Genomic DNA, 23,254 nt, shown 5'->3' on the forward strand with positions numbered 1-23,254 from the left:
GCTAGAATGTGCCCTCCTCTCACCCCTTCTTGTTTGCCCAAGCAGAGTCTTAGGGAGGCTTCTCAGATTTCTTCTAGCAATGCCGCATGCCGCAATACTTCTGGAAGCGAGGCACTTGAAGAGTGGGATGTTGGTATAAAAATTATCCAGGAAGAGGTGGTGACCCTGGTCCAGCAGTGGGTGCACCAAATCCCACACAATGTTTGCATTAACTCCCAGTAAAGGGGGGGGGGCATTCTGAGGGCTGAATCCTGGTGTCCTTCCCTTCATATATCCTAAATTTGTACGTATACCCTGATGCACTCTCGCACAGCTTATACATCCTCACGCCATACCTTGACCTCTTACTCGGCAGGTACTGGCAGAATTGAAGCCTCCCTTTAAAATGTACCAAGGACTCATCAATAGAAATACACATCTCGGGGGTGTATGCTTGGGAAAACTGGGCATTGAAACAGTCTAATAGGGGTCTCCGTTTATACAAACGGTCAAAACTGGGGTCAACTCGGGGTGGGCATGTCTCATTATCAGTATAATGTAAGAAGCGCAGTATTGCCTCATTTTTATTTTTTCTTAGGAACCAGTTCAGTTCTGAAATTGCTTTGAGGGTCCTATATATTAGAAACCCCTATCAAACACCCCATTTTAGAAACTAGACCCCTAAAAGTATTCATAACAGCATATAGAAAGTTTATTAACCCTTTAGGTGTTTCACAGGAATTTAACGCAAGGTAGAGGTGAAATTTACATATTTTATTTTTTTGTCAGAAAATCCTTTTTATTCCATTTTTTTTTCCTGTAAAACAGAAGGTTTTACCTGAGAAACGCAACTCAATACTTATTGCCCAGATTCTGAAGTTTTGATAAATATCCCACATGTGGCCCTAGTGCACTAATGGACTGAAGCACCAGCCTCCGAAGCAAATGAGCACCTAGTGGATTATGAGGCCTCCTTTTTATTAGGCACTATGTCTGGTTTGAAGAGGTCTTGTGGTGCCAAAACAGTGGAAACCCCACAAAAGTGACCCTATGTTGGAAACTAGACACCTTGAGGAATTCATTGTAGTTTTCATGGGGTGCATGCGGCTTTTTGATCAGTTTTTATTCTATTTTTAGGTGGCGTGGTGACTAAAAAACATTATTTCTACTATTGTTTTCTTATTCTATTTTTTTTACAGCGTTCACCGTGCGCTATAAATGACATATTAACTTTATTCTGCGGGGCGATACGATTACGGCGATACCAGATGTGTATCTTTTTTTAATGTCTTATGGCGTTTGCACAAAATACTTTTTGTAAAAAATCATTAAATTTTAGTGTTACCTTATTCTCAGAGCCATAACTTTTTATTTTTCCACCAAGAAAGCCGTGCGAGGACTTGTTTTTTGCGTAACGAACTGTAGTTTCCATCAGGACCATTTTTAAGTACATCCGACTTTTTCATCTCTTTTTATTCCATTTTTTGGGAGGTGAAGTGACCAAACAATTGTGATTCTGGTGCAGTTTATTATTATTTTCTTTTACGCCGTTCACCACGTGGGATAAATATCAAAATAATTTTGTAGTTCAGGCCGTTACGGACGCGGCGATACCAATTATGTATAGTTTATTTGTTTATATATAAGGGAAAAAGGGGGATTTTTACTTTTATTACTTTTAAAACATTTATTTTCTTATTTTTACACATCTTTTTTTTACTTTTTTTTTTACTTTATTACTTTATCCCACTGGGGGACTTGAGGGCAGGAGGCCCTGATCACTATTCTAATACACTGCACTAAATGCGTAGTGCAGTGTATTAGAGCTGTCAGCTTCTCACTGACAGCAAGCATAGTGGGTCCTGACTAGGCCTCCGTAGATGGCATAGCCGGATGCCATTGTTAGGCGTCCGGTTGCCATAGCCACCATCGCCGGCCGCTATCGTGTAGCGGGCCGTCGATGGTGGTTTAACCCCTAAGAAGACGCGATCGCTATTGAACGCGACTTTTAAGGGGTTAATCAGTGGGGACACAGCGATCGGTCCCCGCTATAGGAGCTGCGGCAACCGCTGTACAAGACAGCAGCTGTCACAGCTCCTGTATGTGTCGGGAAGACGCCCGAAATGGCCGTTACTCCAGTGACGTACTATTCCGTCATGGAGCGTGAACGGGATGGTTTCCATGACGGAATAGTACGTCACTGAGCGTTAAGGGGTTAAGAACCTTTTTAAAATTTCTTTAAAGAAAAATTAACTTTTTAAGATACAGCTTCTATGTATCCTGTATACATAAAAGCTGTATCATTCTCTCTCAGCTGATTCCGTCAATTCAGCTGTACCGACAGCTCCGCGGAGAGTGGGTTTCCGTGTCTCTGGCAGACAGGATCCAGCTAGTAACGATCACATGTAAGTTCATAACGTAGATGTGATCGATATTAAGTAGATCCTGTGTGTCGGAGACATGCAGACCGGCTCTCAGCCGAACCGTCAGTTTAGCTGAACTGACCGAATCGGCTGAGACAGAATGATACCGTTTCTTTGTATACAGAACACATAGAAGCTATATCTTAAAAAGTTATTTTTTATTAAAATTGATTTTAAAAAGGTTCTTAAGAATACGAAATACATTCATTTATTTAAAAAAAATGCTTACAAAGGTGCACATAGCCTTTAATTAAGACAATATTTCCAACATTTCCATTGTTGTGCATTTTGTGTTTCAGTAAATGGAGTAGCAAGGGCTGGCTGTTTTTCCCCTATTGATTTATTTCAGACCTCATATGTAAACTGTCTGCTATATTATTATCTAGAACCTGCAGGGTAATGTTCATAGTGGATTCTGAATTTCTCTATGAGTATGTATATAAATCATTCCAAGATAGATGATGAAATTATGCAGAGAGAGAGAATGCCGAATCTAATTTATGTACATCCATGATTATCTGATACCGGTATTAAAACCTTGTACACTTATAGATATCGCATCTTTATTTCTCTTCATGTACTAGGGTTATGTCATATTCTAAGGCGACTTTCACACAGGTGAACTTTGGTCAGAATTTTGAAAGTCAAAAGATCCAAAACAGGTCCAAAACATGGAAAAAGTGCAAATTTTTTCAGGCCCCATGCACACGACCGTAAAAAACCTCCATTTTTGCGGACCGCAATTGCGGTCCGCAAAAACGGAGCCATTCACTTTCATTGAACACTGACACCTTTCTGTAGCACTACGGAAGGGTGTCAGTGCCGTGGAAATGTTCCGGGAATTATGGAACATGTCCGTTCTTTCACATTTTGCGGGCCGTGCTCCCATACTTTGTATGGGAGCACGGCCCGAAAATGCGGCTGTCAGTCAGCGGCCGGCCGTGCCCGCAATCGCAGGCCGTGATTGCGGGCACGGTCGTGTGCATGGGGCCTCATTTGGTGTTTTCTCCTTTTTTTTAATTTTTTTTTGGGGGGGGGGGGGTCGTAATATGGAGCTAAAGTCAATATATGGCGCTCTTCACATGCACATCTAATATACCTGCATATGTTAAAAACGCAGCATGAAATAATTGTGTCTGTTTTATAAATAGAAAACGCCCATTGAAGTCTGAAGAGGGTTCAAAATATTGATGTATCCGTCCGTATATTATTTCTGTTTCATCCTTTAATGGAGGCAGACCACGAAACTGCTATGGGGCCTGTGGGACGGAGGGATTCAGGCCCGAGTGGCCACTCCGCCATCCCACTCTCTCAGTTGCCGTCAATAATGTAATATTACTGATGCCAGCCTGTCTCTTTTCAGATACTGACTCACCGTCTGATTCAGAGGATAATTTATAGGCTGTAAGTTTCTGAATAGAGAGCGATAGCGAGGCAGCCTATTTATTTCTGTTCACCATAGACTTGACTGGCCAATCTGCAGAGCGACTCTTCTTATTGGACAAATAAGTCCTGTAATTTTTGCCCATTCTGCTGGCGCTGCGGCACCACCATCTTCTGCCATCTTTAGCTGCAGTGTACACCGCTACTCAGCTCTGCTCCTCCAGCCTGGCCAGGACAGCCAGACAGCCAGACAGCAATGGTGAGGCAGCCTTGGGGAGGGGGGGGGGGGGTTAGTCTCATCACAGACTTCACCTTTTAGTACAATTCTGTTCTTAGAAATATTAATATTATCAAACAATAAATTATGAAAAATACCTTAATTCCCAGATGTTCCTCCACTAGAATCAAATAGCAATAACAGTCTTATTTTTGGTTGCTCCTGGTTATGTACTTACACAGTCTATATCTTTAGTCATCGGGGCATGGTCACAGTCCCCGTTCTCTGCTTAATCTCCCTTCACTGTGTGGAGTGCGCTATGATATCCATTGTGTTTATGCTGCCTGGCCGTTCTTCTCTGCGCTGCTACATAGGAATGAACTAGACAGTCTGGGCGTTCACAGTAGCCTGGAGCCATCTAACAATAGAGTAGGATTCAGTCCTACTAGTAAAAAAATATCCTACACTTATATCAGAAAACTCTCCTTCTACTCTTGCCTCGGACAACATAATGCTAAGCAAGGTTCAATAAAAACTGTAATTGGTTTATTCCGGGATTCGTGGATTATAACACTCTGTCGATCTATCTCCTGTCTACTCTATATAAGGCTCTGTTAGGAGCCTCCATTGCAGATCCGATCCAACATGCCGGAAAAAATAGCACAGCCTGCAGTGCTATTTTATCCAGTAAACCGACGTACACCATGATGGAAACCCGATGGATCACATTAAGGTCAATGGGTTTCTTTGGGGTCCGTTGGTGTTCTTCATGCTACAGAAGCGGTACTTCCAGTTATTCCTTGTTCAGCTTCTAGGACCAAGCATAACAGCCGAAAACCAAACGCAGACATGAATGAAGCCGAACTAACACAGACAAAATATAATTTTTTATTTTTTTATTACATAGCAGTGAGTGGAACTGACAATAATAGGATTGGTAAAAGGGGAGACAATGAGGTATAATATAAAAAATAAAAATAGGCATGTAATTGCATTCTTTTAGTATTTTTTTTTTATCATTACCAAGGCTTTACTAAAGAAAAGATGTGATGAGACGAAACCTTTAACCAGTTCAGGACCGGGCTATTTTGAGCTGCTCCTATCTTCTCCTCAGGGTCCCCAGCAGTCACTGACAGCCGGAGACCCGACATTCAGCTGCCCGATCGCGCGGGCAGCAAGTTAAAACCTGAGCCGTAAGAAGTCTATGGCTCGGGTTTTAAGGACCCTGACCGCTGGCCGTAAAAACACAGCCAGCGGTCGGGAACCAGTTAAAACGTTGTGGTAAAGCAAGAGACTGGTTGTTATTGGGCGGCTTCTTTGCTGGGAATGGAAGGGACTACTATCCCTGAAAAAGTGAATCTTTAAAACGTAGCATATAATATATGGCGATTAAAAATAGGCCAACATGCTCAATAGCTCATAATCCTATATATGAAAAACACCCATCACCAATATTACCTAAGGATGCTTCAAACTTATATATAGATATCTGGGATAGGATTTAAACAGCATGTGCTGAGGTAACCAACCCAAGAAACTGATGTCATATATATATTTGGTCAGTGTATAGACCCTGCAATCATGGCTTTTCTAAGCAAAGGTCACTTCATTTTTAATATGACTTTAAGGGTATTTCAGCAAAAAAGAAAATCACTATAACCCTATACTTCCCCTAGCACTATACACCTATGCCTAGGCAGAATAATCGCCCCGGAAAGGGTGCCTCACACTTGAACCTGTCCCTGTAGCACCCTAAATGCGCTTTAAAGTCCAATATTTAGCCCCAAAGAACAATAAAGAATAATGTCAACAGTGAGTTAAGTATACCAGATGTCCAAACAGTGTTTCCCCTTTGAAGGTTTATCAGGTGAACTTAAACAAAGCTGCAATGTGAATGATAAAGGATTGACTCTGGCTGGATCAGTAGTATGTTGCCTACTCACAAAACCATGGTATCCAAATGGTGTGCAGCGCTCCATTCAGCATCACAGGACGCTCAAGGCGTGAGGAATAAATAACTATTTGCTCAATGATCTAGTAGATCTTTAGAGCGTTGAATTCGTCTAGGTTTGCACCAGCAACTCCTTTGGTATCTGGCATACCCCATGGGAGCCTGGTAATTAACCCCTCATTTGTTTGGAAGACTTAGAGGTGCCACAAGTAGCACACTCCACTTGCACTGGCAGCCACTCGGGCGTATGGCAACACCTTGGTCGTTTGGCAACCCCTCGGTCGTTTGGCAGCCCGAGTGGTGCCACAAGAAGCACACAAGGTTTGCACCGGCAACGCCTGGTGCATCTGGTGACCCCTTGGGCACCTGGCAACCTGTCAGTTGTTTGGCAGCCTTAGTGATGCCTCAAGAAGCACACTAGGCTTGTACTGTTAAATCCATTGGGTGTCTGGCAACACCTCGGTCGTTTATTAGCACCAGTCGTGCCATAAGAAGCATACTAGGCTCGAACCGACAACCCCTGGTGCGTCTGGCAACCCCCATCTGGTAACTCCTTGAGCACCTGGCAACCCCTTGGTCATTTGGCAGCCCCACTGGTACCACATGTAGCATTATACGGCCAGCATTATACAGCTATTGCCATTAATTTTGCCGGCATTTCTGCGCATGGTCAATGCGGATCTACATCCCCAACATTAGTACTTGGAGATCTCCTTGAAACAGCCATCTACGCATGGATAACAGGGAACTCCTTCCGTGATTTTATAAATGAATGGTTTCCCTGTGCCACACGTGTGCAGAGAGGATGAAATAATGATGTAGTTCCATACTAAAAATACGCACGCGCATTAGGGGGAAAGGGGCATTCCAAGCTGTAAACTAAAACGCTGTCCCTATAACATATAAGATGCATATGACCTGTAAATTGCTGCTGGTAAACACAAATAAAAATATATGTGTCATCTGACACACTGATAGACAAATTAAATAGAATGTCAGGGGCCCCCTAAGCTATGAGCTTGGGGGACACATGGTCACACGAACCACAAAAATATGTGTTAATGACAGTTATTTTATATGGTGTTGTGTATTTCTCTTCCCCTTTCCCTTTTTTCCATATGTATTAGAATGGTACTTACCTTATTAGCGACCCCTATGTAAGCTGTACAGGTTGTACGAGCAGGTTCCAGAGGTTTCTATCTCCAGGCAGATGTTTCCTGGAGAGCAGCTGATTGGACAAAGGTCAGCTGTCAGACCGTGTTTCTTCGTGGTCAAGCAGTCGTCTGTTTATTAGAGGGGCGGACTTGGTCTTTTATTAATTAAAATCTGGAATTTTATTGGTGATTTTAATTTATGGTTATTTATATATTTTAATTATTCTTTATTTGGTTACCCTTAATAAACATCGTGGCCATTATTATCCAAAAAATCAGTGTTGTGTGTTTATTTTGGTTTATTATTTTGTGGGTTGTGTGCTACCACGTCACTTCCGGGAAAGGGACTCTCTCAACAGCCACACTAATCTCTTCAGACGTCTTGGTGGTATTTCTCCGCTCTACAAAATACAAGCAGAAAAGTTTTGTCATGAACCAGCAGTGTAAGACTATGTTCATACAGGGCAGATAAGCTGCATAAAAGTGCACAGCGCATCCTTTCCTGAACCAAATTGTGGTGCGGTTTTCAATTGGAATCTCCCGTGCTCAATGCATTGGTTAAAAAAAAAAAAGAAGCTTATACTTATCCCATGTCATAGCGACGCGTCCTGACGCTGCAACCAATGTGACCGCTGCAGCCTGTGATTGGCTGTAGCAGTCACATGGGATGAAACATCATCCCAGGAGGCTGGCCTGAACAGAAGAAAGCATCGCAATGAAATCTGTTGAGGAAATTCTGCAGTGTTTATGCTACGTGTGAACCCGTCCCTAGGATGGAATAACACGCCACAGATTTTGTTGCAGAAATTTCTGCAACTGAAAATCAGTTCCATTCAACTAAATGTGGTTGTTTCTGCAGCAGGTGCATGGATTTCTGCAAGTTCCATTCAGGTAAATGGAACTGATTTTCAATTGCAGAAAATGTCTTCAACAAAATCTGCTTTGTGTGACTGCACCCTTATTTCTCCCATGTTCTCTTCTCAGTCAAGGTAAAGAGGATTGGATGGTGGATATGACTCTAGCAGGATCTCACCGAAAGATAAGTCTTTGATAATTAATTCTGTAAACAAATAAGGCCCCTTTCACACAGCAGTATTTTGGTCAGTATTTTGCATCAGTATTTGTAAACCAAAACCAGGAGTGGGTCCAAAATACGGAAAGCGGTAAAAAAAAAACCTTTACATTATATTTTTCTCTGTTTATGTTTTAATCCTGATTTTGGCTACCAAATACTTATACAAATACTGACCCTAAATACTGCCGTGTGGGAGTGGTCTCAGACTGGATTCACCCAGAAGTGGTTTTAAAAGCAATGGGAAATATAAAGGAAGAGCTTCTACTTCTACTTCCTCCTCGATTCTCTTCTAGCTTTTGCTCAAAAATCTGCATCAACATCTGCAACAAATACGCGATGTGTGAATCCATCCTAACAGGTCAGATTTTGGGGATTTCCTGTGTGGGAATGGCTAGGGTCAATAATCAGCAGCTCCGATGAACTCACCTTTTTGTGTGGATGGATAAGATGGTGTAATGTTGTTTTGTAGAACGGGAACAGATGACCCGGCCTGGTACTTATTGCTGCTCCTGCGGTCATCTCCACTTGTGGCTTATGTAGGAGAAGCCACAGAATAGCTGTTCGACCCCCGGTGGTATTAGGGGTTTCTATGATTCCTCAGCAGACAGCAGGGCATCTAGTGGAATTGTCTCAGTATAATCCACAACTGGAGTCTAGGAGAGAAGATGCATAAATAAGATGTATCATGTACAGTGGACCTATCACTGCCTGGAATGTCTTAAAGGGTTTGTCCAATCACAAGGAATTAATGGCCTTTCCTCAGTATAGGCTGTCAATATCTGGTCGGTGTGGGTTAAAATACCAGCAGACCCGGTGATCAGCTGTTTATAAGCAACCGTGGTGCTCGTACTATCGCTGATTTCCCTTCTATCTTTATCTGTTCGTACTGTGGATCGCCGTCACTCTTGTAGTGGCGATTCACAGTACTACAGCCTGCTCTCATTCAAGTGAATGGGACAAGGCTGTAATACTTTTGCTACAAGTCTGAACTCTCGCTACAAGTCTCGGCAATTCACAGTACGAGCAGCAACTGTAATGAAGGGGAAGCAGCCCTCGCAGGATAGGCTATTAATTTATTATGACTGGACAATGCCTTTAAGGCTTCCTTCACACACACTTTGTCTGGCCATTTTATGGGGCAAAAAAAAAAAAAAGCATCCAAGAACTCTTATTGCAAACCATGTGATTAAAAAAGTCCTCTTTGCAACACGATTTAGGGTATGTGCACACGGAGTGTTTTCAGGTGTATTTCGGAGCGTTTACGCCTTAAAAAATACCTGAAAAAACAGAAACAGAACGCCTACAAACATCTGCCCATTGATTTCAATGGGAAAGACGGCATTGTGTTCTGAGGGGGCATTTTTTTACACCTCATTTTCGGAAAACGGCGTGTAAAAATACGCTTGCGAAAAAAAAGTGCATGTCACTTCTTGAGCCGTTTTGGGAGCCGTTTTTCATTGACTCTATAGAAAAACAGCTCCAAAAACGGCCGCAAAAAATGTGTGTGCACATACCTTTATTCTGAAAAAAACCCCCAAAAGACATAAAAAACGCTACATACAATGACGCATATGAGGAAAAGTACCCCTATGTTCTATGAGTGGAAAACGCAACTAATTGCATGAAAAAAAATGCCAAACCAACCCCTTGCTGCAATTTGCAAAAAATGCCACTGAGGTAAAAAAAAAGAGAAAAAAGGCACCTAAAAAAGTAATGCAAGTTTTAGAGCGTTTAATATTTCACTATTGACTTTCAGCTGACATCTGGCTGCAAAAAAATGTGGATTTTGTTCCAAAAAAATCTAGGATCACACACACAGTTTTGTTAGTTTTTGGCTTGGTTTTTTGAGCCAAACACAAAAGTGGGCACAAAAGAAAGGAAATGCATCAGTTTTTTCTTTATATCTTTCCTTCCTTTCGGATCCACTTCTGGCCTTGGCTAGAAAAACTGAGCAATAAAAGGCACCAAAAACTGCATCGAAACTGTGTGTGTGTGATCCTGACCTAAGTATAGTTAGTATCTATGTATGATCATAACTTGTGTGCTCACTCTGACATTGTGTGGACACATAAAAACCCTAAGTGAGAGCTTGAAATTTTGGCTAGGAGATTCTTGTCTTGCCCTTAAACAAACTGGTTCTATTTCAAATGGACAGCACGCAATTCCTGTCTCCAGGACCTCGCCCAGAGAGAAGTATTTGTAAATTAGGCTCTGTTCACATCTGCATCAGCATGCTGCGCTGTTTTTTTCTGGTAGAAAAATGAACGGACACCGTAACAGAACCCATTAACTTGACGGAACCCATTAAAGTCAATGGATTCTGTGGGGTCCATCCTGCGGCAGTTACGGCACACCCGTTTTATTTAGTTGTTTTGCTCCTATGACAGGGCAGAACAACGGAAACCCTGAATGCAAGTGTGAACATAACCTTAATTGTGTAAACCAGTTACAAGTCAGTTTTTAGGGATTTGATGTGTGGGAAAGGCTGGGGTCATTACTCAGTAGCTCAGTTAGATGAACTCACCTTTTTTGTGGGTGGATAAAATGTTGCAAAGTTGTCCTGTAGACTGGGAAGAGATGACATGACCCGGCCTGGTACTTATTGCTGCTTCTGCGGTCATCTCCACTTGTGGCTTATGTAGGAGAAGCCACAGAATAGCTGTTTGTCCTCCGGTGGTATTGGGGGTTTCTGTGCTTCCTCAGCAGACAGCAGGGTATCTAGTGGAGTTGTCTCATCATATTCCACAACTGGAGTCTAGGAGAGAAGATATATAAATAAGTTGTATCATGTACAGTGGACCTGCTTTGATTGTATGAAGTGTAGTTCGTATCTGTGCACAATCATAGCTTTTGCGTCCTCTCTATGACATTGAGTGGACACATACAGGGCCGCCATCAGGGGGGTATTAGGGGTAGTGGTGTGAGGGGCCCGGCCAAAACTAATTGAAAGGGGGGCCCGGCAACTGCCTCGACATTCTTTTGGTAGGAAAAAACGGGCCCCTGCAATGGGGCCCGTTTTTTTCACCAAAAGAATGTCGTGAGCTGCTGCTGCTGCTGCTGCTGCGGGCCCCCTCCCCTCGTCATGGGGGGCCGTCAAACCGTCCGCCCGCGCGCGCACCCGATCGCGCGCACAATGAAACTGCCGCGCGTGCGCACTCGCGAGCGCACATCCACGAACGCCCGCACTGGAGACCGCCCGCGTGCGCACCCGCGATCGACCGCGCGCGCACCCGCAAACGAAGCGCGCGCACCCGCGACCGGCCGCGCGCGCACCCGCGAACGAAGCGCGCGCAGCCGCGGACACACATGGACAAAACATACCTGGAGCCTGGCTGGAGGTGAAGGACTGGACGTCTGGACCGAAGACCTCCCCTGGAAGACATCGCCGGAAGAGGACTGGAGTGGGAGCAGCTCTTCTGACAGTGAGTAAATTATCTCAAAGTGCTGTTTATGTATGGCCCTGTTCACACAGTATTTTGCAGGCAAAAAAAAATCTGCCTCAAAATTCCTTAAAGAATTTTGAGGCAGATTTTGCCCTGCCCACACTATCTTGCCGCGTTTTTTGCTCGCGCCGATTGAGGACAGCAGACAAAAAACGCAGCGAAAAATGCATTTTCTGCCTCCCATTGATTTCGATGGGAGGTCAGAGGCAGAACCGCGGCAAGAAAGGACGTGCTGCTTTTTCTTTTTTCCGCGACTGGCTCCCATTGATTTCAGATTAAATCAATGGGAGGCGGTTTTGGAAGTTTTTTGGTGCTGATTCTGACGCAGTGTCCGAGTCAATATCAAGGCCCAAAAACTCTGTGAACTGGGCCTTATTGTTAGGGCTTATTCAGACGAACGTGTAATACATCCGTGCAGACTGTCAGTGATTTTCACGCGCCTCGCACGGACCTATGTTACTCTATGGGGTCGTGCAGACTGTCAGTGATTTTCACGCAGCGTGAGTCCGTGTGTCCGCTGCGTAAAACTCACGACATGTCCTATATTTGTGCGTGGTTGGCGCATCACGCACCCATTGAAGTCAATGGGTGCGTGAAAATCACGCCCAGCACTTCCGCAGCCGTATAAACTATGAATGAAATTAGAAAAGCACCACGTGCTACAAACATACAAACAGAGTGTCATAATGATGGCGGCTGCGGGAAAATCACGCAGCCACGCATCATACGCTGCTGACACACGGAGCTGTTATGGACCTTTTGCATGCGCAAAACGCCACGTTTTTTGCGCGTGCAAAAAGCACACGCTTGTGTAAATCCGGCCTTAGGGTAGGAACACACTAGGCATGAACACTGCGGATTTTATGCAACACATTTTATTGTGGATAATCCGTAGCGTATCACAGTCGCAGCAGAGTGGGTCAGATATGAACAAATCTCATCCACACGCTGCAAAAATAATGGACCTGCCGTGTGGCTTTGGCTTTTTAAGTCGCATGTCAATGTATTCTGTGGAATCGCCGCTGCTCTGTTGCGGAAATGCTGCGGTTCTGCCGCAAAAATCACACAAGAGAAGAAAAAAAAGGTACTTTTTTAAATTGATAAAGTTTAGACTTGCCCCGGCCGTAGTCCTGGCGACGCGATCCTCTATTCTTAGCGCAGCCCGGCCTCCTGTCATGACGTTTCATCCCATGTGACTGCTGCAGCGGTCACATGGTCTACAGCGTCATCCCAGGAGGCGGGGCTACGTTCAGAAGAGAGAGATGCGTCACCAGGACTACGGCCGGGGCAAGTCTAAACTTTTTTTTCCCTGCAGGATTCCCGCAGCGGACACGCCTCACCAAACCTGCGCCACTATTTGGTGCGGTTTTGCTGTCGGAATTCCCTGCGGCTCCCGGGATAAGCTGTGTAGTTTTACTCAGCATATCCGCCTAGTGTGTCCCTTATGATGTCGCTCCTGGAGCTGCTGCCGCTCTCTAAATAGGCAGTTGGTCCAGTAGAATTTGGAATTATTTTTTTTTGTGAACCAGCTTAAAAAAATACAAAACTTTTGTGTTAGGGCCTGTTCACATCACTGTTCGCTTCCGCTCCGGGGTTCCGTCTGAGGTTTCTGTCGGGTGAACCCCGCAACGGAAAGTGAAAGTGACAGCACAGCTTCCGTTTCCATCACCATTAGCGCAGTCGACTGCGCTATTAATTCCGTCCGAAAACCAGCCGGAATGGTGACGAACCACCGCTCCGGGGTTCCGTCTGAGGTTTCTGTCGGGTGAACCCCGCAACGGAAAGTGAAAGTGACAGCACAGCTTCCGTTTCCGTCACCATTGATCTCAATGGTGACGGAAACATCGCTAATGGTTTCCGTTCGTCACCATTCCGGCTGGTTTTCGGACGGAATTAATAGCGCAGTCGACTGCGCTAATGGTGATGGAAACGGAAGCTGTGCTATCACTTTTACTTTCCGTTGCGGGGTTCAGCCGACAGAAACCTCAGATGGAACCCCGGAACGGAAGCGAACAGTGATGTGAACAGGCCCTAACACAAAAGTTTTGTATTTTTTTAAAGAGGCTCTGTCACCAGATTTTGCAACCCCTATCTGCTATTGCAGCAGATAGGCGCTGCAATGTAGATTACAGTAACGTTTTTATTTTAAAAAAACGAGCATTTTTGGCCAAGTTATGACCATTTTTGTAGTTATGCAAATGAGGCTTGCAAAAGTCCAAGTGGGTGTGTTTAAAAGTACAAGTCCAAGTGGGTGTGTATTGTGTGCGTACATCGGGGCGTTTTTAATACTTTCACTAGCTGGGCGCTCTGATGAGAAGTAACATCCTCTTCTCTTCAGAACGCCCAGCTTGTGACAGTGCAGATCTGTGACGTCACTCACAGGTCCTGCATCGTGACGGCCACATCGGCACCAGAGGCTACAGCTGATTCTGCAGCAGCATCAGCGTTTGCAGGTAAGTCGATCTTACCTGCAAACGCTGATGCTGCTGCAGAATCAGCTGTAGCCTCTGGTGCCGATGTGGCCGTCACGATGCAGGACCTGTGAGTGACGTCACAGGTCTGCACTGTCAGAAGCTGGGCGTTCTGAAGAGAAGAGGATGTTACTTCTCTTCACAGCGCCCAGCTAGTACAAGTATTAAAAACGCCCCGATGTACGCACATAATACACGCCCACTTGGACTTGTACTTTTAAACACACCCACTTGGACTTTTGCAAGCCTCATTTGCATAACTACAAAAATGGTCATAACTTGGCCAAAAATGCTCGTTTTTTAAAAATAAAAACGTTACTGTAATCTACATTGCAGCGCCTATCTGCTGCAATAGCAGATAGGGGTTGCAAAATCTGGTGACAGAGCCTCTTTAAGCTGGTTCACAAAAAAAAATAATTCCAAATTCTACTGGACCAACTGCCTATTTAGAGAGCGGCAGCAGCTCCAGGAGCGACATCATAAGGGACACACTAGGCGGATATGCTGAGTAAAACTACACAGCTTATCCCGGGAGCCGCAGGGAATTCCGCCAGCAAAACCGCACCAAATAGTGGCGCAGGTTTGGTGAGGCGTGTCCGCTGCGGGAATCCTGCAGGGAAAAAAAAGTTTAGACTTACCCCGGCCGTAGTCCTGGTGACGCATCTCTCTCTTCTGAACGTAGCCCCGCCTCCTGGGATGACGCTGTAGACCATGTGACCGCTGCAGCAGTCACATGGGATGAAACGTCATGACAGGAGGCGGGGCTGCGCTAACAATAGAGGATCGCGTCACCAGGACTACGGCCGGGGCAAGTCTAAACTTTTTTATAAATTTAAAAAAGTGGCTTTTTTTTTTTTTCTCATTTGTGATTTTTGCGGCAGAACCGCAGCATTTCCGCAACAGAGGAGCGGCGATTCCACAGAATACATTGACATGCTGCGGCTTAAAAAGCCACACGGCAGGTCCATTATTTTTGCAGCGTGTGGATGAGATTTGTTCATATCTGACCCCCTCTGCTGTGACTGTGATACGCTACGGATTATCCACAATAAAATGTGTTGCATAAAATCCGCAGTGTTCATGCCTAGTGTGTTCCTACCCTAAGGCCGGATTTACACGAGCGTGTGCTTTTTGCGCGCGCAAAAACGTGGCGTTTTGCGCTTGCAAAAGGTCCATAACAGCTCCGTGTGTCAGCAGCGTATGATGCGCGGCTGCGTGATTTTCGCGCAGCCGCCATCATTATGACACTCTGTTTGTATGTTTGTAGCACGTGGTGCATTTCTGTTTTCATTCATAGTCTATACTGCTGCGGAAGTGCTGGGCGTGATTTTCACGCACCCATTGACTTCAATGGGTGCGTGATGCGCGAACAATGCACAAATATCGGACATGTCGTGAGTTTTACGCAGCGGACACACGGACTCGCGCTGCGTGAAAATCACTGACAGTCTGCACGGCACCATAGAGTAACATAGGTCCGTGCAAGGCGCGTGAAAATCACACACGTTTCACGGACGTATTACACGTTCGTCTGAATAAGCCCTAACAATAAGGCCCAGTTCAACGTTTTTGGGCCTTGATATTGACTCGGACACTGCGTCAGAATCAGCACCAAAAAACTTCCAAAACCGCCTCCCATTGATGTAATCTGAAATCAATGGGAGCCAGTCGCGGAAAAAAGAAAAAGCAGCACATCCTTTCTTGCCGCGGTTCTGCCTCTGACCTCCCATCTAAATCAATGGGAGGCAGAAAATGCATTTTTCGCTGCGTTTTCTGTCTGCTGTCCTCAATCGCCGCAGGCAAAAAACGCGGCAAGATAGTGTGGGCAGGTCAAAATCTGCCTCAAAATTCGGTGCGCGCTTCCAGGCGGTCGCCGGTGCGCATGCGCGGGAGTTTGCGTGATCGGTCGCACGGGCGGCGGTGTTTGACGGCCCCCATGACGACCCCCATGCTACCCAGGGCCGCCATCAGGGGGGGTATTAGGGGTACTGATGTGAGAAGCCCGGCCAAACCTAATTGAAAGGGGGGCCCGCAGCTCATGACATTCTTTTGGTGAAAAAAACGGGCCCCATTGCAGGGGCCTGTTTTTTTTCTACCAAAGGCAAGTCGCGGCAGTTTGCCGGGCCCCCCTTTCAATTAGGTTTGGCCGGGCCTCTCACATCAGTACCCCTAATACCCCCCCTGATGGCGGCCCTGGGTACCATGATATAGTACTGGACGGAGTACCGTTAACAGGCGGTGCCACGGTAGGGGGGCCCAGAAAATGTAGCTGTAGGGGGCCCTGAAATTCCTGATGGCGGCCCTGGACACATACAAACCCTATGTGACGGCTTAAAAGTTTGGCCTGGAGAATTTCTTGTCTTGCCTATATACTCACTGTTTCTATTTCAAATGGAGGGCACGCTTTTCCTGCCTCTAGTTCTGGCCAGTTGATTTCTGCAAAGAATTGATGTTGCCTTATGGTGTCACAAAGCCCCTGACGCTGCTTAGATGAATTACAGAAGAGCTGTAAAAAAATAACAGGAAATTGCAATCGATTGATAAACACTAATCAGGTAATCCAGACAATATTTTATATTATCATCTATCTGTCTGTATCTCTCTATATTAGACGGGAATTATATCGCTGCATGTGGCCCTATTCCTTCCATCAAAGCAACAGATTTTATGATGGATATTACCGGCGCCTGATTACATTGACTTACAATGGGGTACATCGGGCACTGGTGGTAGGTATGCATTGTGTGACGGTACTGGCTATGCGTTATACATGGTAACTACAACGCAAGTATGAACAGAGCCTTACAGAAATATCATTATATACCTGGCCACATGATTTTAACTATTTTGCCGTGAAATTCTATTATATCAGCTCTCTGTGACCTGTAAGAGTGTGTATACTCACCCCCTCTAGGATGTTCCTTATAGGAGGATGCAGGTTCTCAGGGTAACGGGGACAGCGGATAGAACGCAGGATCCTAGCAGGGTTGTTTCCCTCATAAAATGGAAATTGTCCAACAGCCATTTCAAACAAAATGACTCCAAAGGAGAAGAAGTCCACGTTGGCGTTGTAAGGCTTCATAAGTAGAACCTGTAGAACCATCAGGGAGAAGGGATTAAGTTGGGAATAAACTGGATGTGTTGTAAACACTATACTGATAAAATGAGACGTCCATTTCTCACCTCTGGAGCCATGTAGCCTATAGTCCCTGCATGCTCGGTCATCTTTTTTGAGCCAAAGATGTTTATTGCTGCCAGGCCAAAATCGGCGATCTTAACGTGACCGGCGCTGTCCATGAGTATATTTTCCGGTTTTAGATCTCTGCAAAGATAAAGGGGGAATTTGGCAAGTGGCAGAGTCATGGAAGGATCACTGCACAGAGTGTCCTTCTCAGTGTACAGATATATTCTCCCCTAGACGCAATTCTCCCTTGTCCTGCTGTTTGTACAGAGTTTGATGGAGCAGGCCATACCTCTGTATAAAACTGAAAGTATATGGAGGTACAGTAAAAGCCCTATTATGGTTCCGTACAAAGCGAGCCGTTATATGGCTGTGTGCAAGAGCCGCAAGTGTAAGGGTATGTGCACACACACTAATTACGTCCGTAATTGACTGACGTAATTCGGCCGCAAGTCCCGGACCGAACACAGTGCAGGGAGCCGGGCTCCTAGCAGCATACTTATGTACGATGCTAGGAGTCCCTGCCTCGCTGCAGGACAACTGTCCCGTACTGAAAACATGATTACAGTACGGGATAGTTGTCCTGCAGCGAGGCAGGGACTCCTAGCATCGTACATAACTATGATGCTAGGAGCCCGGCTCCCTGCACTGTGTTCGGTCCGGGACTTGCGGCCGAATTACGTCAGTCAATTACGGACGTAATTAGTGTGTGTGCACATACCCTCACCCCTTTCAGATAACAGCAGCTATTATAACACTGATTATCCTTCTCATATTATTGTGTTATTTAAATACCTGTGTATAACGCCCCTTGAGTGCAGATACCGCAAACCGCAGATAATTTCAGCCGAAATAAATCTAAAGAGAAAGAAGAAAACATTTATCATCATCATTAAACAGCAAAGTTTATAAAAGCTAAAAATCAAACGTCTGCTGTACAGTGGGAGAAATGATGAATAAATGACCCACAATGCACATTACCTGGTGGTGGCGATGTCACAAGGAGCTCTCCGACTGATGAAATCACGGAGTTCTCCTCCAGTGATATACTCCATGGCAAAAAACACATAATCCTGTAGAAAAGACAGAAATGTAAATACAGGGCATGATGCCAACGCTACCCGTTCTGGCAGCCTATTAAATGGGCAAATCTAGAAAAACAGCTCATCACAAGCCGACTAGGAGGAATCTATTTAAAATTGAATCCTGATATGCCGGATGTGGAGGTCTATGGTGAAAAGAGGAAGACTCCTACCTCAGTTTGGAAAGTCGCAAAGGCATGGGTGAAGAGCCGGCTGTGTTCAGTGATCTCCAGGGCCTGACGCTCTATGAGGACGGATTCTCTGGAGTCCTCTAGTAATAGCCTTTTCTTCACAATTTTCACGGCAAGCTGTTGCCTGCTGGACGGATGTGAAGCCAGCATTACCTGAAAAAGAGAGTTATGTCTAGGACATTGCGTTTCTCTAACACAGAACCTAAACGAGAAGAAGGCAGAAGTATGGGTTGGGGATATTCACCCTCATAGCTCCCATAATACCTCTCTTCTACCCACATTTGCTCTTCAATAGTCCATATTGTTTGACCTTGTTCACACTACCATAAAATAGTGCACGTTATTGTAGTGCAGAATGTATCACCCCAGTTTTGAATTCTGTCTTAAAGGGTTTATGCAAGATATAAAAAAAAAAACATGGCTTCTTTCTTCCAAAAACAGCACCACATCTGTCTACAGGTTGTGTGTGTGGTATTGCAGCTCTGCCCCATTCACTTCAATGGATCTGCGTAGCAATACCAGACATAACCTATGCATGGGTGTGGTGCTGTTTTTTGAAGAAAGCAGCCTTGTTTTTCTAATCTTGGACATTAGAGTGTATTAATACGATGTGGTTTTGACATTTTTCTGTATGGCAGAAAACCGCACTGCAAAAGCGCATGCGTATTTGATGACGTTTTCCGGCTAATTGTAAGGACACAGCAAATCACGTAAAAAAACCACATGCGTTTTTGCAGGGGGCAAAACCACACTGTGTGAATACGCTGCGTAAAAGCACACAGCGTATCTGCCCTGTTTGCCACAGGGAACTCCGGCCGAAAAACCGCACCAAATTGTGGTGACGTTTTTCAGCTGAAATGTCCACTGCGGAAAACTGCACATAAGAAAAAAGAAAAATAAGAACGTTTTATACTTACCCGTAGCCATGTGACGACGTGTCCCTCTGTCGTCCTACAGCCCGGCCTCCAGGGATGACGTTTCATTCCATGTGACCGCTGCAGCCTGTGACTGGCTTTAGCGGTCAGTTCATATGGGATGAAACGTCGTCCCAGAAAACCGACCTGGACAAAGGAGCACAGAATTCTGGGTAAGTATAAGATTTTATTCTTTTTGAGTTGAGATTTTTGTGGTGGAATCGCAGATTTTCCGCCACAAAAATTGCAACGATTAAACAAATACAATTGACATACTGCGGATTAAAAAACCGCACCGAAGGTCAATTTCTGAGAGTTTTTTTCTAGTTATCATATACGCAGCGTGTGGATAAGATTTGTTCAAATGCCATCCACTCTGCTGCTACTGTATTACGCTGCGGATTACTTTTCAGAAAATGTGCAGTTTTGTGCTACTTTGTAGCCGGCTTATAGAGGATAAATAACATAGTATGAGCTGTGTGAGCACTAGTGTGAATGGGGCTTTGTTGTATCATCGGTGAATTGTGAAGTGAACACTTACCTTTCCATAACTACCTATTCCAAGCACCTTATAGAATGTAAAATCTGACAAACTGACAGGAGCTGCCACTATATCTATGGTATCCGATGGTTGGGTCTCACTTTCTCCTTGAAAGAAAATAAATCAGTGTTAGAAACTCTTAGGCCATGTTCACACGTTCAGAATCTGATAAAGATTTACGCGCAGAATGCCCATCATCACATCCGCTGACATTCCGCATTCAAACAAGGAAATGGGGAATTTTATTTTCCATTCAAATGCAGCGGAAAAAAATTGAAAGCAGAATAATGACTTTGCTACAGATTTTAAAATCTGCAGCATTCTCGTTATTTGCGCGGATACCGCACATAAAAGCAGCGGATTAGCCCCATTGATTTACAATGTGCTTATCCGTGTGTGATTCCGCTGGCACATCCGCAACAGAAATTCAAGTATCAGCCATGAAATTCTTGCACGGATTTTAGAAATCCACGTCGGATTTGCCTCTAAACATAGCCTTAGTCAACTATACATGTTTGTTTTACATCAGGATGAAGCTAGACATCACCTCGAAGGCAAAGTGACTTCTAAACATCTCTGTAGTGTGAGGACCTTGCAAACAGCTTTCCATATCTCATCTTCCTGGGGCCTCATGAATGCAGCATGGAGGGGAGTGTAGCCCAGAATTGGGAATAACTGCGCTTACACCAACATTTTTAGGTTTTGGGTGGAACAGGGGTTATTTTCCATCTGGGGACGCAGATCTTGAAATGCACGCGTTTTTGGACACAGTTTTTGTCATGATTTTTTTTTAAAGTTTTTTTTTTATTTAGCAAATAGCAAAAACTTGGGGGGGGGGGGCGATTTTGATCAAAAACTATTCCAAACGAATGGTGTATTTTTTTTCTGTTTCCCATTGATTTCAATGGAGGTTTAGAAGCAGAGATTGCTCCAAGACAAAGTATGACACTTTGTTTTTTCCACGAGCAGAGACAGAACGCCCAGAAAAAAAAAGCCTCTATCTCTCATTGAAATCAGTGGAAGGAGATTTGGGCCATATTTTTTTGGTGCCAATTCATTATCTAAATCGGTGCAAACAAATGCAGTGTGAACTGAACCTTAGGGCTTATTTAATATTTGGCTAAAGTCTGGTTACCATCCCATCCCTCATCTAAGCTTCTAATAATTGGAAACATAGTATTAAGTCATCACTTCTACTTTGATGTATTTACTGACAGCTCCTACCTGTTTCCAATTTGCTCCTTTGACTTTCAGGAAGAGTTTTCTGTCTCTTGGCAGTCCTGCTATTAGACAGATGGTCGATCCCGGATGTGAGGAGCTTTTCTGGTGTTTTGAGCAGCAATCTATACCCCTTTCCTGTAGGGCAGTAGCTGGCAGATGTTGGGCTCCTCTCCAGGTCCTTCTCTCTCTTTCTCTTCAGGATGTTACTTTCCCCATCGCTGTCTTGGGTTCTCTTTAGGATGTCAATTTTAGGATTTGAGTTTTCATATTTCTCTCCTCCCTTCTTGTAAGAGGTCCGATCTCTCTTTCTGTTATTCCTCTTCCTACTCCTTTTCCCCTTCTTATTGATGTAGTCTGATGCCTCCACTGGAAGCCCAGCTAATGTCATGGGGGGCTCCTCATTCTCAATAGGTTCCTTTTCTAAGATGGTATCAAGAACCTTTCTCTTCTGAGGTGGGTGTTCTTCCTCACTCTCCCTACTACTCCTCACCTCTTGTTTATCACGCTTTCTTTTTTTGTTATGTCTCATGTTCGCTAAGAACAGCAAAAAAATCGCCTCCTCACTCTAGTCGGTGAAGAAACACAAAGGATTTTTGCTTTCCTTCTCCCTTCAGCCAGCCGCAACGTGATGTCATAAAGGAACATGGAGTCATTGGATTCCGCATGACATCATAAAAGAACATGCCATCATCAGCAACCAGATGAGCTGCCTGTTTGCAGGACCTGATTTTATCATACAGTATAAACCCCGGTTTTCCTGCTCCCTAATCCTTTAGGTTGGTCCCTCAGACACCAGTTGATTGCAGGGAATTCTACTGATAGGAATCCTGCATTAGCTGTTAATTCAGTAAATGGGGAGCAGCAATACCAGACTCAACCCATGGGCAGGGGTGGCGCTGTTTCTTTTAGAAAGCAGCCATGTTTTCTGTAATGTCATACAACCCCTTTGAGCTGATTTTATATACAAAAGACAGTAGGTATGATCCAGCGCAGGGAAAAATAAATCCAACTTCCAGGTAAGTTAAAATGGAAACTCGTTCCAATTTTATTGGTATGACATAAAAAACGCCAGGAGACTTGGCTCCTGCAGAGGAAAGGTGGATGAATGGAGAGAAGATAGGTGTGTGGAGCCTACGCGTTTCAGACGATCTCCTCGTCCTTAATCATGGCTGAAAAATGACTCATTTTTCAGCCATGATTAAGGACGAGGAGATCGTCTGAAACGCGTAGGCTCCACACACCTATCTTCTCTCCATTCATCCACCTTTCCTCTGCAGGAGCCAAGTCTCCTGGCGTTTTTTATGTCATACCAATAAAATTGGAACGAGTTTCCATTTTAACTTACCTGGAAGTTGGATTTATTTTTCCCTGCGCTGGATCATACCTACTGTCTTTTGTGTCTCTACCGACGTGTGCCGACACGGGGATCCTGGCGCAACGGGCACTAAACTCATTCATTGCCCTAAGGTGAGCTGGAGGTTCCCTCCTATCTTTTTTCCCTGATTTTATATACTTTGTATAAATTGTATCTACATTATTTGACACATTTATACTGTACATAAAATTATTTCTATCAGGTTTCTCTCTGCTTATTGATGTTTTGTGAAATTGTTCTGTATGAAGATAACTTTCCCTTTATCATTGGAAACTAATAATAATAATAAGTATGTAGTATGTCGACTTTGTTTTCATGTTCGCTCCTACTATTAAGATTGCTGAATGGTCATATGATCTCTTCGGTCCTGGTGTGTTACAGTATATTGAAAATTAAGGCTAAATGCATTATTGTTTAGGTTTTATGAAGATTTTTATTCTGTTGTGTTGATCCTTCAGGCTCTTGTCTTGGACTTTGGTATTATGCAGTATTTTATAATTTTCTGTAATGCTATTCTATTATTATCACTATTAGGGTATGTTCACACGGATTATTTTCAGCCATTGAAAAATATGGAAGCTGAACGCCTCCAAACACTTTCCCATTGACTTGAATGGAAAAAAACGGAGTTTCGTTGCCACGGGGCTTTTTTT

The 23,254-nt window shown here is 44.3% G+C and overlaps 1 protein-coding gene and 1 long non-coding RNA gene across 2 annotated transcripts; both read right to left on the minus strand.

Moving 5' to 3' along the window:
• Positions 1-7,057: 7,057 nt before the first annotated feature.
• On the minus strand, positions 7,058-10,931 carry LOC142652453 (uncharacterized). The gene is made up of 3 exons (XR_012847861.1): positions 10,707-10,931; positions 8,609-8,835; positions 7,058-7,508 (listed from the first exon to the last, which is right to left on the minus strand). It is a non-coding gene; the product is annotated as an uncharacterized LOC142652453 (long non-coding RNA).
• A 6,315-nt stretch (positions 10,932-17,246) lies between these two features.
• LOC142652464 (protein kinase C, brain isozyme-like) lies at positions 17,247-21,786 on the minus strand. Its single transcript, XM_075828102.1, has 6 exons — positions 21,230-21,786; positions 20,006-20,112; positions 18,533-18,703; positions 18,259-18,350; positions 18,073-18,135; positions 17,247-17,418 (listed from the first exon to the last, which is right to left on the minus strand). The coding sequence occupies exons 1-6, from the start codon at positions 21,753-21,755 to the stop codon at positions 17,247-17,249; spliced, it is 1,131 nt and encodes a 376-aa protein (XP_075684217.1). The 5' UTR covers positions 21,756-21,786.
• Positions 21,787-23,254: the final 1,468 nt, after the last annotated feature.

The sequence above is a fragment of the Rhinoderma darwinii genome, chromosome 5 (assembly GCF_050947455.1).
Source record: "Rhinoderma darwinii isolate aRhiDar2 chromosome 5, aRhiDar2.hap1, whole genome shotgun sequence".
Classification (NCBI taxonomy): Eukaryota; Metazoa; Chordata; class Amphibia; order Anura; family Rhinodermatidae; genus Rhinoderma; species Rhinoderma darwinii.

Bases quoted from the DNA above. Each gene is read 5' to 3' on its own strand.
- LOC142652464 (XM_075828102.1), bottom strand. From the start codon at position 21,755: ATGAGACATAACAAAAAAAGAAAGCGTGATAAACAAGAGGTGAGGAGT. The intron at 20,113-21,229 runs GTAGGAGCTGTC...TTTTCTTTCAAG, and splicing joins AAGGAGCAAATTGGAAACAG to GAGAAAGTGAGACCCAACCA. The intron at 18,704-20,005 runs GTAAGTGTTCAC...TCTCTTTTTCAG, and splicing joins GAATAGGTAGTTATGGAAAG to GTAATGCTGGCTTCACATCC.